We start from the raw sequence: 17,186 nt of genomic DNA, 5'->3' as shown, positions 1-17,186 counted from the left end.
AATGAATTAAAAAACAAACCATGACTCAACTATTTGCTGAGTACAAAACTCATTCAAATATAATAGTATAAGTAGATAGGTTGAAAATAAAAGGATGGGAAAAGGTAATACTATGCAAATATTAATCAGAAGACAGCACTAGTGGTTATTATTAACATCAGATAAAGTAAACTTAAAAGCAAAGAAAATTACCAGAGACAGAAAAACATCACATAATGATAAAAAGCATCAAGAAGACATAGCAAACACAAATGTCTATATAGCAAGCAAGAGAGCTACAAAATATGTGAAGTAAAAAGTGACAGAACTGAAAGGAGAAACGTAAATGTACCATTATAGTTGAAGGCTTTAGGATCTCTCTTTACAGTTGGTAGAACAACTAGACAATTTGGCAAGGATATACAAGAACTGAATAATAGTGTTACCAATAGGATCTAATCTACATTTATAGAATATGCCACCCAATAGCAGCAGAATATACATGCTTTCCAAGCCCCAAAGGAACATTTCCTAAGATAAATCATATCCTGGGCCATGAAACAAATTGAAAATAATTGAAATTATATACGGTATTCTGTGTTTACAGTGGAATAAAACTAGAAATAATGAACTGTTGATGCATGAACAATTTGGATACATTTCAAGGGCACTATGTTGAATGAAAATCTCTGAAGGTCAGCTACTGTATAATTACATATATATCACATTTTCGAACTGACAAAATGATAGAAATGGAAAACAGATTAGGGTTTTCCCATGGGTTAGAGATAGTAAGGGAAGGTGTGTGGATGAGACTATAAAGGGTAGTATGAGGGAGATCTTTCTGGTGATGGAATAGTTCAGTATCTTGAGTGTGGTGGTGATTACACACATGTACACATGTGATAAGTTGGCATGAACTATATAGTTGCATTGTATTAGTATTAGTTTCCTGGTTATTATATTGCACACTAGTTACGGAAGATTGGGGGAAATGGGGTAAAGGGTGTGTAGGACTTCTCTGTATTATTATTATTTTTTCCCTCTGTATTATTTTTGCAGCTTTCTGGGAATCCTTATTTTAAAATCAAAAGTAAAAATTAAATCCTTTTTATTGGATACAGTACATATACAGGAAGTGCAAGTATTCTTTAGCATATAACTTGGTCTTTTCATAATTTGAGCACATTTGTATAACTAGCATTCAGATCAAGGCTGTTTTCAGTTCATTTTTCTTCATCTTAGGAACTTAGAAATCTTTTCAACTTTGCAGGAAAAAAATGTTATTGATGGATAATATAAATAAGTTAACATTCACCTATCATACAATAATTGGATTAGAATTTTAACAAGAATATGTTCTAAATAACTCACCCATTACAAGTTCATTTTTTGTTTTTGTTTCTTTTTTTTTTAAAGTTTATTTATTTTGAGAGAGAGACAGAGAAAGAGCAAGAGAGTGCAGGAGCAGGAGAGGGGCAGAGAGAGAGGGAGAGAGAGAATCCCAGGCAGGCTCCACACTCTACTTGTGGGGCCTGTTCCGGGACCTGACGCAGGGCTGGTGGTGGGGCTGGAGGCGGGCTTGACACAGGGCTTGACATGGGGCTTGGTCTCACGAACCATGAGATCATAACCTAAGCCGAAATCAAGAGTTGGATTGGATGCTTAACTGACTGAGCCACTCAGGTACCCCTGTAAGTTCTTAATAAATAAGAATTTATGCAACAGAAATTTAACCAAAGTGACTTACTTGACTCAGTCAAGTGCTTTGCTCCATAAGAAATGGAGCTTCATTCTTTGAGTCTGTCATTCTTGTTGCTGAAGTACAGGAGTAGAAAAGCAAAAACATGCTTTTTTATTTATTTATTTTTTTTTTAAATTTTTTTTTCAACGTTTATTTATTTTTGGGACAGAGAGAGACAGAGCATGAACGGGGGAGGGGCAGAGAGAGAGGGAGACACAGAATCGGAAACAGGCTCCAGGCTCCGAGCCATCAGCCCAGAGCCCGACGCGGGGCTCGAACTCACGGACCGCGAGATCGTGACCTGGCTGAAGTCGGACGCTTAACCGACTGCGCCACCCAGGCGCCCCAAAACATGCTTTTTTAAATCTCTCTGAGTCAGAACAGCTAACATTTGATTGACCAAAGCAAGTCACATGACATAATTTAGAATCAGTGGGCAGGAAATATATTCTGCCTCTTGAAGACAAAGGTACAAGGATGGTGAAGAATTGAGATCATGAATGCAGTATATCAGAGGGATTATACTTTTATTTCACATATGTATAACTATATGTAAAAAATATATTTGTATACTATAATGTCTTAGATTTTAAAATTACTCTTTAAAATTTTTTTTAAATGTTTATTTTTGAGAGAGAGAGAAAGCAGAGTGTGAGCAGGGGCAGGAGGGGCAGAGAGAGAGAGATAGGGAGACATAGAACTTGAAGCAGGCTTCAGGCTCTGAGCTGTCAGCACAGAGCCCGACCTGGGGCTCAAACTCACAAACTGTGAGATCATGACCTGAGCTGAAGTCGGATGCTCAACCGACTGAGCCACCCAGGTGCCCCTAAAATTACTCTTTAGAAGAAAGAAATAATGTAATTTTTTGTTTAGTTTTTCTAATAAATGGTTCCTAAGTAATTGCCTTGCTTTCTTTGCACTTGTTCTTTTTTTTTTTTTTTTTTTACAAAACAAAGAGTAATAATTTAAGTGAGTTTTTAGAAAATCTTAAAATACTGTCTTTTAACTAACATTTAGTATTTACCATTATGTTTTAAGAGTCATGAATCTTAAAATATTCTTGTATCTTATATAAATTATGATTAGTGACATGTTTCAACAGTATTAGTAGCAAATAATTCAAATAAGAAAACTAATGCTGCTAGACTTTAAATGATATCTTTTTGACCATGAGGGAACAAATCTGCAGAAACCTTGGCTTTTAGCCTTTTAAATAATTCTTGAGAATTATACCACAAAGAAGTTATAGTTAATTTCTACTGCAGGTATTAATCAGAGTAATGATTTGTCATACATAAATGAATCTAGTAAGAATCCAACAAGAAAGGTAATTCTTATGTCTAAATTCATATAAATATTTTTGGTAGTATTTTAGCTGAGAAAAAAGAGTAAGAAAACCACAGATACTTTAATGAAACAAAGTTTTAGTTTTTTTTTCATTTTTTTATTCCTTGGTTTTCTTGATTTCAGTGCTCCTTTTGATTTTAGTGCACTAATTTCAATATCCTTATACTCCTATAACTGGCCACACAGCCTCCTTTTCCATCAGGAAGAAGTAATAGAAAAGAATGAAGAATCTTAATTCTCTGCTAGAGTAGACAGATGTAAATTAAAGGAGGATTATGTCACTTCCCCTCCTTTTTTAAAGCTTTAATATTTTTAGAGTTTCTGTTAAAAGAGCAAGAAGTATGTATGTAGTTTCTCTTATTTTTGTCATTGCTTATCTTTTACTAGTTTGGATAAGATATGCGAGGGGTAGCAAAGAGATTTAGCAGCTCTTTGATAGTATTATGAATTAAGTCTGGTCTTCAGCCTTGGATGTTTAAAAACATGCTTTATTTCTTGAAGGGCTGAATAAGAGATACATACAGCCAAATTGAGGATGATAGTTTTAAATTTTACCTTGAGAAACAAAAGCAGCATAAAGCCAACTTTAGATAGCATTAGAAGTGCAGGCATAGATTTTTACTTTACTGGCTCTAATTTGTAAACTTTTATGCAGATAATTGTTCTTCATGGTGAACATTCTTTTATACAAGATTCACTTGATGAAATAAGAGTTGGTCTTAAGTTAGGCCCATTTTGATCTCCTTGTTGAGATTTTGGAGTCTTCATATACTTAATAAGGTGTCCTAACAGCTTCAATGATGCTTTTATCCTCTTAGGGAATGGTATTTGCTTAAAAGTTTCTACATTTTTGGGCTACCCCTTGTTTTGGAGTGTATATCTCCTGTATCACTATCACTTCTTGTAATGATCCTATATAAATTCTAATGATTTGTATTGGTTGTGTTTGGTAGACAGGTTACTGCTATACATGTTTAATTAACTCTAAAAATCTTTAGTTTTCCAATCTTTATGAAGAGAGTAGATTGAGGAGAGAGTAAGATGCGGGGAGAAATGTAGACAATGTTTTGAAAAATTTTGCTTTCTTTTTTTTTTTAATTTTTTTAAGTGTTTATCTTTATTTTTGAGACAGAGGACAGAGCATGAGCAGGGGAGAGGCAGATAGAGAGGGAAACACAGAACTCGAAGCAGGCTCCAGGCTCTGAGCTGTCAGCTCAGAGCCGGACGCGGGGCTCGAACGCGACAACTGCGAGATCATGACCCGAGCTGAAGTCGGATGCTCAACCGACTGAGCCACGCAGGCGCCCCCAAAAATTTTGCTTTCGGTAAAAGCGAGAGATGAAATGGTAGCTGGGAGGGAGAGTTTTTTTTTTTAAGATGGAAAATATTGCAACATTTATTTACTGATGGGAATAATGCAAGGTAGAAAGTGAAATTGATGATGTATGGGAGAGAGTATAATTATAAAAGTGAAACACTTGAGTGGTAAACAGAAAGGATGGGATCCAGAGTGTAAGTGAGAAATTAGATAGGAGCTAAGTCACTTTATTCATTTGAAAAAGAAGGAAGGCACAAGTAGGTACAGATGTAGAGACTGGGTAAGGGTGAGTGAAGCTGTCTAGTTCCATCAATTCTTGGTGTGGCAAGATCATTAACTTGGGATGAGCGGAGGGAGTTGTCAGAGATTTGAAGAGAGAGAAAAAGATACACAATAGCCATTTAGTAGAGTGAAGGAACTCAAACTTCACTGGAGTGTAGTATGATTACAGGGCAGTGTTGAGTATCTATTTGAAATTTATGGTCATAAATTTGAATGAGACCAGTCACTATTATGCTTTAATATGGTTTATAAATATAAAATGTTTAATTTCTCATGTAGTTACTTTGGATGCTTATTTTGCACCAGTTATTATGTTAAGTGCTTTTTATTGATTGTTCTAACACTCAGGAGTGTTACTCCTGTTTTATGGAAAAAGGAACAAAAACAAAGATAATGTAAAATCTTGCCTATTACCTTCCAAAATTGCATGTTAATATTTGCTTCAGGTGTGTGTGTGTGTGTGTGTGTGAGAGAGAGAGAGATAGAGAGAGAACATGTAAATAAAACATATAAAGAAAAAAATAGCACACTATATAAATGAGGTTATTCTACTTCCTTTCCTGGAGCCATTACTATCCTTCTTTCCCAGAGGTGACTACTCGTGCATTTAGTGTGTGTAAACTTACAGACCATATATAATTAAAAAAAAAGTTTTTTTCTATTTTATCAAGTTTTTTTTTATCAACATTATGTTCTTGATTTCTATTTTAATATAAAGTTTATTACCTTAATTACTATATAGTATTTCTGTATATAAATATACCACAATGTATTTATCCAGTGTTCTTTGATGAGCATTTAGGGTGTTTCCAGTGTTTCGCTGTTAGTAACAATGCTGCAGTTAACACCCCTTGCATATATGTTATTTAGAGATGAGCTGAAGAAATGAAATTGCTGAGTAATAGGATAAGCATATTTTCCTTTCCTTTCCTTTCCTTTCCTTTCCTTTCCTTTCCTTTCCTTTCCTTTCCTTTCCTTTCCTTACTTTTCTTTGTTATTTGAGAGAGAGACAGAGAGAGAGCATGAGCAGGAGAGAGGGAGGGAGAGAGAATCATTTTTTAAAATGTTTATTTATTTTAGAGAGAAAGAATGTGCGTGCACAAGCAGGGTAGGGGCAGAGAGAGAGGGAGAGAATCCCAAACAGGCTCCATGCTCAGTGCAGAGGCTGTTGCAAGGCTTAATCCCAGAAACCATGGGATCATGACCTGAGCTGAAATCAAGAGTGGATACTCAACTGACTGAGCCACCAAGGTGCCCTGTTTTTAGTGTTAATAGATGTTGCCATATTGTCCTCAAGAGTGGCTGTACATAAAGGATTTGAGAGTACTTATTTCTCCAATACTTGATATAAAACTTTTTGAATATTTCCAGCAATAGGAGTTAAAATTATTGTCTCCTTTTTATTTGTAGTTCTTTGATTAGTGAGCTTGAACATCTTTTCATGTTTATTGGTCATTTGTATTACCTGTATTTATTTGCTGCAAATTGCCTGACCCATTTATTTCCTGCTTGCTAGCAATTTTTTTTTTTTAATTTTTTTTTAATTATTTTTGAGAGAGAGAGAGAGAGAGCATGTACACAAGCAGGGGAGGAGCAGGGAGAAAGAGGATCCCAAACAGACTCCGTACTGACAGCAGAGAGCCTGATGCAGGGCTTGAATTCACCAACTGTGAGATCATGACCTGAGCTAAAGTCAGACGCTTAACTACTGAGCCACCCAGGACCCCCTTCATAGGAATCTTAGTACATTTTGGATACTAATCTTTTGTCTTTTGCAATACTCTATTGGTTTGTTATTATGCATGCTCTTGTTATACATAAGTTTCAAATTTTCTTATAGGTAAGTTAATCCATGTTTATTTTTATGGAATTTTTGTTTTGTTTAAGGCCTGTCCCTAGATCAAAATGATATTCTCTGTTTTCTTTCTTTCAAAAATCTTAAAATTTTGTTTTAATTTTTAAGTTTTCAATTTGGATTTGATTTCTGTATTAATGTTTAGTGTGAGGAATTATTTTATTCCATTGAATAGGCAGTTATTTTAGTATTATATATTGGTTCATCAACTTGAGATATTACTTTTATTTTAAATGTCCATATTTGCATAGATCTATTTCTTTGACATTCTTTCTATACCATTGGTCTTTTTATTCCAGACTCGTAACCTATCTGTATCAATGCTGCTATCATCTGCTTTCTGGAAATTTTGCTTTTCATTCCATTTAAATTCCTTAATTATTAGGATAAACTATTTTTTTCATGTTGTGAGTGAAGATGTTTATTGTACTTGGTTATTAGGCAGTATTAAACCTAAAAAAATATCCCAATCCTTTATCCATCTTTATGCTTCTCTTGTTAACCAACTTGATGTTTCTCTTATGTGATAGAACCCCAAATTATTAAAATAGGTACTGAGGGAACTATCACAGTCCAAGGTTTGTTATGGAATGAAAAGAGATAGACAGCATTTTTATTTGACGTAGACATCTTGGATTTTATTCAAATTCTTAGTTTATGAAACTGCTTCAGAATGCTGTGTACACTTATTGGCAGCCTTTATTCATTTTTTCCCCCTGATCCTTTTCCTTCTCCCATTCTTTCTTCTTAATCATGTCTTCTTTTATAAGGGTGGTAAAAAAACAAAGGTAAGCAAGCAAGCAAGGAACTATGTCTTTATTTTCTCTATTTTAGTCTCATTGGTTATAGCTTTATCATATTGCATGTGTGTATGTTTGTGGGCGTGTTTATGTGTATATGTGTATATTTGTGTTTGAGCATAATACCCTGTTTACTTGTTCATCTGTCCTTTTCTCTCAGGGCAAGCTTCACCTCCTTGGTAACAACACCATTTCTGATTCCTCCAATCAAAATTCATTAGGCTACCACTCATATAATTTGTATACCTCTTTATTAACGCATTGACCACACTGTATTTATTTCTGTCACCATTAGACTATGAAAGCATGGACTGTATCAAAACCAGCTTTGTATCACTACTGCCACGTACACAATAGGTCTTGGTAGATTTAAGGAGTTAATTATATTGGCCAGTGGAGGGCAACATGGGTATATGATTTATAAAATAGTAAGCTTGTAGCAAAATTTTTTATTTCTGAGGTTGCTGATATTGTGGAGATGTAATTTAGAAGCAAAATAATGATATGGTATGGTATCTTGAGGCTTGATTAAGAAAGAGCTGGGAAGTTTTCAGGTTTACCCATTTTTATCCCCTTGGCCAAATTCTGCCATTTAATTAATCCCATGTTTGCGGTAGAAAGGGAAAACTCCTTTTAGATCTCAGTGGTTATATTGGCCTTTCTTTTCACTGGGCTAATTCAGACTCATAGAGACAGCTTTTTGCTAAGATTCTGAAAGGGGGAGGAAATGAGCATGAGACTATCCAGATCTTTCTCTCCTAATACACATCCTTTGACCCTTGGGAGCTCATTAAATATAATTCTATTAACTCTGGTTGATGCCAAGTGGTTTTTTTGGCTTTGTGTGGGAGAGGTGTGTCAGTAAGGTCCCTTGTGGCTTAGTCAGATGAGGGGTGACCTATCCAACATTGTATGGAGTTCGCATTATGAATTGCTGCTTAGAATAGTCACGGAAGGCAATTTGCAGCTGTTTTTCCTTATCCATCTGGATAAGAGAGAGTCACATAATTCACCCCCTTTGACTTTCCTCTTATTTTTGGAGTTGGGCATATCATACCTAATGTATAAAAATCTGCCGTTGCCTAGCTGAGATGGACTACTTATATTTTTTCAAGAATGAGGAGTTGTACAAGGACCCAGGAATGATCATTTTGTTATCATAAGTGACACCTGGGGGCAAAGGTGGTTTAGCTGTAGAAGCACCTGAGTCAGAGTCTGTGCCCAGGTTTGTGTCTGTCTAGGTGTCCTTAATCTGAGCATTGTGAACCTTCCATTCATCTATTGAGTGAGAAATCTTCCCCTTTCATTTTGGAGGGATGCTAAATTCCAAAATATTGAAGTTACTAAAAATTTCATCCTTGATGACCTCTGAATAATACTTCTTGCTTTGGTGACTATTTCTTTTATCATCGTCTATTCTGCTAAATTTCTTGATATGCTTACAACATACTCTCTTTTTTCTTTGTCAGTAGTGATTTTCTCAGTGATGTTTTTGATATGTTGATGTATTTACTTCCTTCACTGAACTGAAACTTTCAAAATCTAGAGTAGCATATTATAATTGTGTTTACTGCAAAGGTAAAGTTATTGCCTTTAGTGAATAATTTTCCTAAAATTACTTACTATTGTCTACCAAGAATATAGGTCAATTTTTAGGAAGCAAGAGAAATGTCTATATTCAATATATTAAACATAAGTAAACTTGATGTATTTTTATATTGATGAAAATATTTTAAAAACTTATTTTCTAGGCCAACCATATCCTGATCCATCTCTTCCTCCACAAAGGCAAGACAGATTTTATTCTAATTCTGGTAGACTGTCTGGACCAGCAGAACTCAGAAGTTTTAATATGCCATCTTTGGATAAATTGGGTAAGAAATACTTTGTGTATGTGTATGTGTTTTTTAATAATGATGGCACACTAAAGAATTGGGAGCTGAAAAAAGGACTAGTAACTGCTACCTCTAATAGCTCTTTTTAAAAAAAAAAATTTTTTTAATGTTTATTTATTTTAGAGAGAGAGAGAGAGACAGAACGAGTGGGGAAGGGTCAGAGAGAGAGGAAGACAGAGAATCTGAAGCAGGCTCCAGGCTCTGAGCTTTCAGCAGAGAGGCCGACATGGGGGCTCAAACTCATGAACCATGAGATCATGACCTGAGCTGAAGTCGGATACTCAATGGACTTAGCCACCCAGGTTCCCCTACCTCCAATAGCTCTTAATGCCAAAATCTTTCCTGAAAACTTTCTAGTTTTATGTTTCTTGATATATTGTTTGTACCCATGGCATCTGCATATATGTTAATGGTTGGTTTGGGCACTATTGTAATGGGTCTACTATATGTACCTCTGATGGCAAATTTTACTCTATTCCATGATTAATTATAAAAATTTTTCCAGTCCACTTACATGTATCCTGTTTTATAATCAGGGAGGGTAAGCTAGTGTAAATGGATATATGAAAATCCACCAGAAAAATAATTTGGATGCATGCTCTGTTGCTGGTTTAACCAGTTACCTTATTTAGTCATTTCTTACTTAGATTTAACTAACATTTACTGAGTAACCTACTATTTGTCAGGCACTCTTTTTAAAAAAAAATTTTTTTTTTAAATATTTATTTATTTTTGAGAGAACACAAGCATGGGAGAGGCAGAGAGAGAAAGAGACACAGAATCCAAAGCAGGCTCCAGGCTCTGAGCTGTCAGCATAGAGCCTGACGCAGGGCTCGAATCCATGAACTGTGAGGTCATGACCTGAGCCAAAGTTGGTCACTCAACCACCTGAGCCACTCAGTCTCCCCAGGCACTCTTTTCTTTAAACCACCTCACAGCAAACCACTGAAGTTGGGAAATATATATATCCAGTGTACCAGTCAGAACTGTTTAACATTAAAAAAATGAAAAGTAAAAAGAAAATTAAAATAAATTTATTGGTAGAAGGTTTCCTCAGCAAACGGAATTTTATTTATTGTAGAAAATCAATCTTTTTTGAATAATAAGCAAAGAAGCAGATGTATGGCCTGGATTTTCTCTTATTAGTTATAATGAAATAAATTCTTTCTAACTCTTTGGATTTTGAATTGTTTTCCCCCATTAATTCAAGCTTAATGGAATGAAAGTATTATGTGATTAAATATTTATTTTTAAACTACTGCTATTTAAGATTTTTTACATGTCCTTTTTTTGTTGTTATTGAATAATATCCAATTAATCAGATAATTTTTAAGTGACTACTATTTAGAAGGTGCCCTACATGATATGGCAGATAACGTAATTATAATAAGATGTAGTTTCTGCTTGTAAGAAGCTAGTAATTAAATGCGGAGAAAGAAATCTTTATCTTTAATTAATACTGATCAGAATAGTACGTTCCATTAGAAAATATGCTGTGTTCACTGAGAGAACTCTCATGTAGTTGAAGGATCAAGGAAAACTCCATGAAGGAGGTAGCATTTGAGCTGCTTTTGAGGGAATTTGAAAAATTGGTTGAGAGGTGGGGATCTGTGTCAGTAATGATGAACAGCATAAGTAAAAACAAAGAAAAGAGCTCAAGTCATTGATGAATAATGGTTATAAAACTGAGATATTAATCACTTGACAAAGTCTTATGAGGTTAAGTGAATTAATATGTGTTGAAGTACTTTGTAAATAGAAAAGTTCTGTATAAACTTTTGTAAAAGTTCTATAAATATATAATAATAAATATTATTATTGGTTTGTCAGTATATGTCACATGGAGAAGAATGATGAGAGTTCTGATTGAAACATATTAAAATCTGACTAGCTCTAGTGCTCATAAACATTTGAATGAAAGTGAATTATTTAATCTTCACAATGAACCTATGAAGTAGATGCTATTGTCTCATTTTATAGATGAACAAATCAAGTCTCAAAATGGTGCTCAGGTAGGAAGTATCAGAGGCAAGACTTGAACTCAAGCTTGTCTGTGTCCAGAGCCATGGTCTTGATCCCTATCCATTATTGAAATGAGATGGTAGTGGATCTAACTTTTGATGCACTAAATGTCTATAGAAAGCTTACCATTTGACAGGTGTTATGGTACTTGCTGTATTTCAGTGGTGAATAGAGCTCAGCATTCCTTATAACTTGAGGTCTAGTAAAGACCTATATGCAGTTACACTACACAGTAACAAAGTAATGAATACAAAATGCTATGGGACCATATGGGGCACTTACCAAGATGAGGTATTGGTGTTTCGAGTGTGGGATAGTTAGAATTTTCCTGGAGTACATTTAAGCTGAGAATTAAAGGTCCAGAATTAGTTGGATCAAAATAATGGCAATCATGTTCTAGGAGAAGAGAATAGCATCTTTAAGGATGCTATTAAGAGTTAAGACGTCCTAATAAATTATGGCTGCCACATGGAGTGTGAGTCAGGGAATACTGAAACAAGTAGTAAAAAGGTTAAGCAGTGCATAGAGTTCTTAGGGCTTTGCAAAGCTGGTCAAAATTTGGACCATATTCATAGGGTAATGGAACATATTAAAGGATTTAAAAATGACAATATCATCAGATCTGTATTTTAGAGAAATTACTGTCGTTGTATTATGTGAATGGATTGGAGGGAGCAGTCAAGATTGGAGGCAGGGTAGCTTTTTAGGAGACTGTGACAGGAATCTACATGGGTGAGGGTGGTGTTTTAACAGAGGGGAGAGATAGATGTGAACAGACCTAGAGAAAATAGAATTAGGAGGATTTAGGATTGAAAGCATGTGGGATTGTGGGGGAGACGAGGAGTCTTGGCTGATGCCCAGGTTCCTGGCTGTGGCATCTGGGCCATTCATTGAAAAAGGAGCAGCAGCAAGTTTGACAAGAAAGATTATAAGTTGCATTTTGAACTTAAAAAATTAGCGACACCTGTGATACACCTGTATGAATATTCAAATAGGCAGTTCAAGCTTTCCAGTCCTAGGGGAAATATCTAGATCTGAATTACATGTCTGGAAATCATTAGTAGTATATATCAAATTACAGCTGTAGGAGTGGATGGGATTTTTCAAAAGAGAATGAAAGAATAGGGCTGAGGTAGAACTCTGAGAAGACCACCATTTAAGGATGTTAAGGATGTTAAGGTAGTGGAGCCCACCAAAGAGATTGAAGAGTGACTAGCAAGGACAGATAGAGAGAAAGAAGGGTACCATTACAAAAATTGAAGGCTGAGAAGATTTAAAGAGGGAGAGAGTAGTCAACAAGGATGAGAAATAATATAAAATGAGGACTAAAGTGTCTTTTAATTTTCCACGAAAGTAATTTCAGTGGAGTAGTGGATGTTGTAAATAGATGGCAGTGTGAGCAGCACAAAATGAGAGGCACTCCAAACAATATATATAGAACAGTTATTGATTACAGAAGAGAAGGATAGCTGTAGGGGAATTTCCTTTTTCTGTCTCATTTTTCTGTCTCATGTAGTTGGGAGAGACTTGCTAATAGAATGGGTTTAGCTGAAAGGGAGGAGGGAGGTAACAGAGAGGAAGATCTCTGAGGAAGCTGTAAGGGTGGGATTCTGAGCACAGAATCAGGGTCAAAAATCATCTATAAGGATCCTTTTCCATGATAATAGGAGGAAAGATGATAGGAATATAGTTGCTGATACATTTATTTGTTTGATTACAAAATGTTAAGGGAGTTTCTAAGGGACTTAGTGTAGTAGGTTTGAAGAGAATGGAGGTTTAAAATGCTGAGGAGAAACATGATGTGGAAGACACAGAAAGAAAGTTAATCACTAAGCAGCTGAAAGTATGGCTAGAAATCCATCAGCTTGGAGTGGAGCTTATCTATGCACGAATCTATGGTTTATTTTACCCTCAGAAGTGGTAAATAGCTCAGCTATAGGCAGAATGGAATCGGAGACTTGGATTAATCTAGGGCTGGAACATTGTCAGGCACATGTAAAATATGGCCAGTGGGGTAAGGACATTGATGACTGGATGCGGTGATGGACTTTGAAGTCCAGTTAATTAGGGAAGAAAATGAGGAGAGGAGGAAACTGAAGAGTTAGACCAAAGGACTGGAAGCTTCAGTGACAAGAACAGGTGTAGTGAGAATAACTAAATGAGTAGGCTAGGCAAGGATAGGTAGTTGTGGTCAGAGAAGAGGGTTGTTTGAATTTACCTTCTCATAGACTGAGCAGTTCTTGATGATAACAAAGTCCAGGAACACTTATTTCAAATAATGGCTAAGTTCAAATGCTAGTCTGTGTTACTTGACGGAGGAATTAGGAAGGTAGAATGAAATAGTGAAAGGAAGGAGGGAAGAAGAGAGGGAGGGAGAAAGGAAAGGAAGGAAAGGAGGAAGAAGGTAGAGGGATGCTACCTTCCAGAAATCTCCTTATGATGCTCTTACAGCAGGGTTGCCTAGGAACAAGCCACAAAAATCTCTGCCATGTGCCTTTGCAGAACTTTGAATGTGCCAAAATTTCCAGTGTCCTAAAGCTGTTCTTGTGGCCCTAATGCAGGATGCTGGTATCAGGCTGGTTTAGGTACTGACAGGGGGAGTGGGGAAATATCAATTCTTTGTGATCTGGAGGTATTCTAGGAATGGAGTGATCAGTTATGTATTAAAATTTTTTTTAAGGTTTATTCATTTTTCAGAGACAGAGAGAGACAGAACATGAGGCGGGGAGGGGCAGAGAGAGAGGGGGAGACACAGAATCTGAAGCAGGCTGTGAGCTGTCAGCACAGAGCCTGACACGGGGCTTGAACTCACAGACCATGAGATCATGACCTGAGCTGAAATTAGATGCCTAACTGACTGAGCCACCCAGGTCCCCCTACAGTTATGTATTTTAATTGGTTTAATTTTTATGTTTAGATGGGCCAATGTCTTCAGAAATGGAATCCAGTAGAAATGATAGCAAAGACGATCTTGGTGTAAGTATTGAAAGTGGAATTTTATCCATGTATTCAGGAGCTTTCCAGTCTCTTGGTTTACTAGAATAGAAATTTAGCTGGCAATATAGTTGTTGATACAAAACTACTTCTCCCATTTTGACAACTGTATATACTTCCTGCATAGCATTATAGCTGTTTCTTTTCTGGATTGTACTCTGTGGTGAAAAAGTACAATTTACAGACTGGAGTCTTAGTTTACTAAAGTTAAACGAGAATTTGGATTTTTCCCCCTTGGATTTTTATTTCAATGTTTTAAAGTATATTTTTGTTACTATGTTTACAATTTTTGCTTTTGGTCACTTTATGTTGAAAATATAAACACCTTTTCTTTTTTTCAGTATATGCTTGATAAAGAATGTATATTTTGATACTCTTCAACTATTTTTCTTTTTTTTCAAGTTTTATTTATTTATTTATTTTGAGAGAGTGAGCGTGTGAATAGGGGGAAGGGCAGAGAGACAGGAGAGAGAGAATACCAAACAGGCTCCACATTGTCAGCACAAGCCCATTGTGGGGCTTGATCTCACAAATTGTGAGATCAAGACCTGAGTCCAAATCAAGTTGGATGCTTAACCGACTGAGCCATCCAGGTACCCTCTCTGTTTTATCTTTAGCCAGAATATTACTTTGTTTTGGTTAAAACTGTTTTCTTTTGAGTTAATATTTGTGATAGCAAAAATCATTCTGATGTAGAAAACTGAATCTTTCTCAGGGGACTGTTAAGACTGTTATAGACTGCTTTCTGGTGAGGTGCCTAGGTGCTTTCTTTTAAACCTAAGGTTTTCAGGAACATTACTGCAAATTTTGCTGTTGTTTTAGTGACTGCTGTATGTCAATTTGTTACAGAATTTAAATGTGCCTGATTCATCTCTCCCTGCCGAAAGTGAAGCAACTGGCCTTGGCTTTGTTCCTCCACCTCTTGCTCCAGTCAGGGGTCCATTGTTTCCAATGGATACAAGGGGCCCCTTCATGAGAAGAGGTCCTCCTTTTCCTCCACCTCCTCCAGGGAGCATGTATGGAGCTTCCCGAGATTTTTTCCCACCAAGGGATTTCCCTGGCCCACCACATCCTCCATTTGCAGGTATGTTTTTTTTCTTTGAACTTAATATGTGTTTTATAGAGTAAATCAAAGATGTAATTCTATTTCCTATTCATATATTAAGTTTTCTCACCACAAGTATACTGTTATTCTTCAAATTGGGAAGGTAGCCAACTATTAGTAGACTGTAATGAGGCCTCAACTTGATTCATCCTAATGATATGGGAATTACTCTGTGTTTCAGTAATTGGGAAAATCATTGGCCTTTTGTAGCAGTCTTCTGTTAAGACCAAAATTATTTATATCTTATTTGATAGAAACTGGTTACTGCATCAATTAGTAAAAATAATTACAACATATATTTTAACATTAAAATTACTGGCTAAAGTGTTTTTAAAAGTCTTTTTCATAAGTAGTTCCTATGTAGTCCTACTTATTTAAAACCTAAAATATGTTTATCGTGTTTGGACTAATTGTTGAATTCACTGAAATTTTTTCATAGCGTCACATATAAGAAAAAAGGAATCAGTTTTTGCTTTTATATCTATACATTGCCATTTAGGACTATAGGTTTCTGTAGAATAAACACATGGTTACCAAACACTAGGCAGAAGGTTGTTATGTGCCTGATATGGTTATTTCTCACCTTATTTCTCCTCTATTTTAAAGTTTAAGGTGAATTAAAGTGAATTTCGGGGAATTCCAAGACAGTCTTTGATATAACTAAATGTTTTAGGATAATATCCAATTAGAATTGGAAATTAGTGATCTGAATTTTAAGTCTGGTGAAAATTACATTACATAAAAACTTTTAAAAGTAATGTTTATATATTTTGAAATCATTTCTGTTCTTTTCAAAAATGTTAAGATGTTAGGTTTTCATAAAATTAAAACTGTCTAAAATTAATGATATTCCCTTCAATCCTATGCAGTTGAAGAGAGAGAGTCTGTTTTTTTCTCAGTGTTGTAAAAATTCATTTGTTAGCTCAAATAATTATTCTGGTGTCACTTTTTGAATATAAATATAGGTACTGTAAGTTATAAGCTGATCACTTATTAGGGCTGCGGTACAGGTGTTTAAAGTTAAAAAATGTCTTTTACCAATCTCTTTGAACAGTGAGAAATGTCTATGCACCGAGAGGTTTTCCTCATTATCTTCCCCCAAGAGCTGGATTTTTCCCCCCACCCCCACATCCAGAAAGTAGAAGTGAGTTCCCATCAGGGTTGATTCCACCTTCAAATGAGCCTACTACTGAACATCCAGAACCACAACAAGAAACTTGACAATATTTTTGGTCTCTCTTCAAAAGTAATTTTGACTTCTCTCTCATTTTCAGTTTAAGTAACTGCTGTTACTTAAGTAATTATACTTTTGCTCAAATTGAAGCTTAATGGAATTTTAATTCTCAGGATAGTATTTTGTAAATAAAGATGATTTAAATATGAATCTTATGAGTAAATTATTTCCTTTTTATTTTATTCTAGATAGTATAATTATTTTAATTTGATTAATGAATTCACTATCACATAAACAATAATGGGAGTTTTATATATGTAATCTTGCAGTTGGGGATGTTTTAAACTCCAAAGACTGTGTCTTTTTGCCAAGAACTGTATTTACTATGTTGTAGACAAATGTGAAAGTAACTTTATGCTTAATTAAATAAATTTTAATTGACTTAAAGACTTGTTTGGTATTGATAATAATAAAATCAGCTAGTTTTCCCTAAATATGACTCACTAAGTTAGTTTTTTCACTTTTCCCAATAGCTTTGGGGCTCAAAACTAGTGCTTTATATGGGTTTTGCCCATTTGATTATCTTACCAAGAATGTGCACTCTTTCTTCGAAGTGAACATGAATGACCAAAGCAACAGGTTAATACACTTAAAAGTCAACATTAATTATA

At 35.3% G+C, this 17,186-nt stretch overlaps 1 protein-coding gene across 12 annotated transcripts in view; it reads left to right on the top strand.

The window, feature by feature from the left end:
- Positions 1–16,962, top strand: part of MIA2 (MIA SH3 domain ER export factor 2) — a 115,338-nt gene extending 98,376 nt beyond the window's left edge. For all 12 annotated transcript variants that reach the window (XM_086709870.1, XM_086709867.1, XM_086709869.1 and 9 more), the window contains 4 exons: positions 9,077–9,199; positions 14,160–14,218; positions 15,086–15,320; positions 16,396–16,962. In XM_086709870.1, coding sequence (XP_086565996.1) covers positions 9,077–9,199; positions 14,160–14,218; positions 15,086–15,320; positions 16,396–16,562 — 584 coding nt within the window. In that variant the 3' untranslated portion in view covers positions 16,563–16,962. The remainder of the gene's footprint in view (positions 1–9,076; positions 9,200–14,159; positions 14,219–15,085; positions 15,321–16,395) is intronic.
- Positions 16,963–17,186: the final 224 nt, after the last annotated feature.

The sequence above is a fragment of the Puma concolor genome, chromosome B3, assembly GCF_028749965.1.
Source record: "Puma concolor isolate L17-30 chromosome B3, mPumCon1.1.hap2, whole genome shotgun sequence".
NCBI lineage: Eukaryota > Metazoa > Chordata > Mammalia > Carnivora > Felidae > Puma > Puma concolor.
The sequence above is the reverse complement of the archived record's forward strand: the minus strand, read 5'-3'. Positions and strand labels throughout refer to the sequence as shown.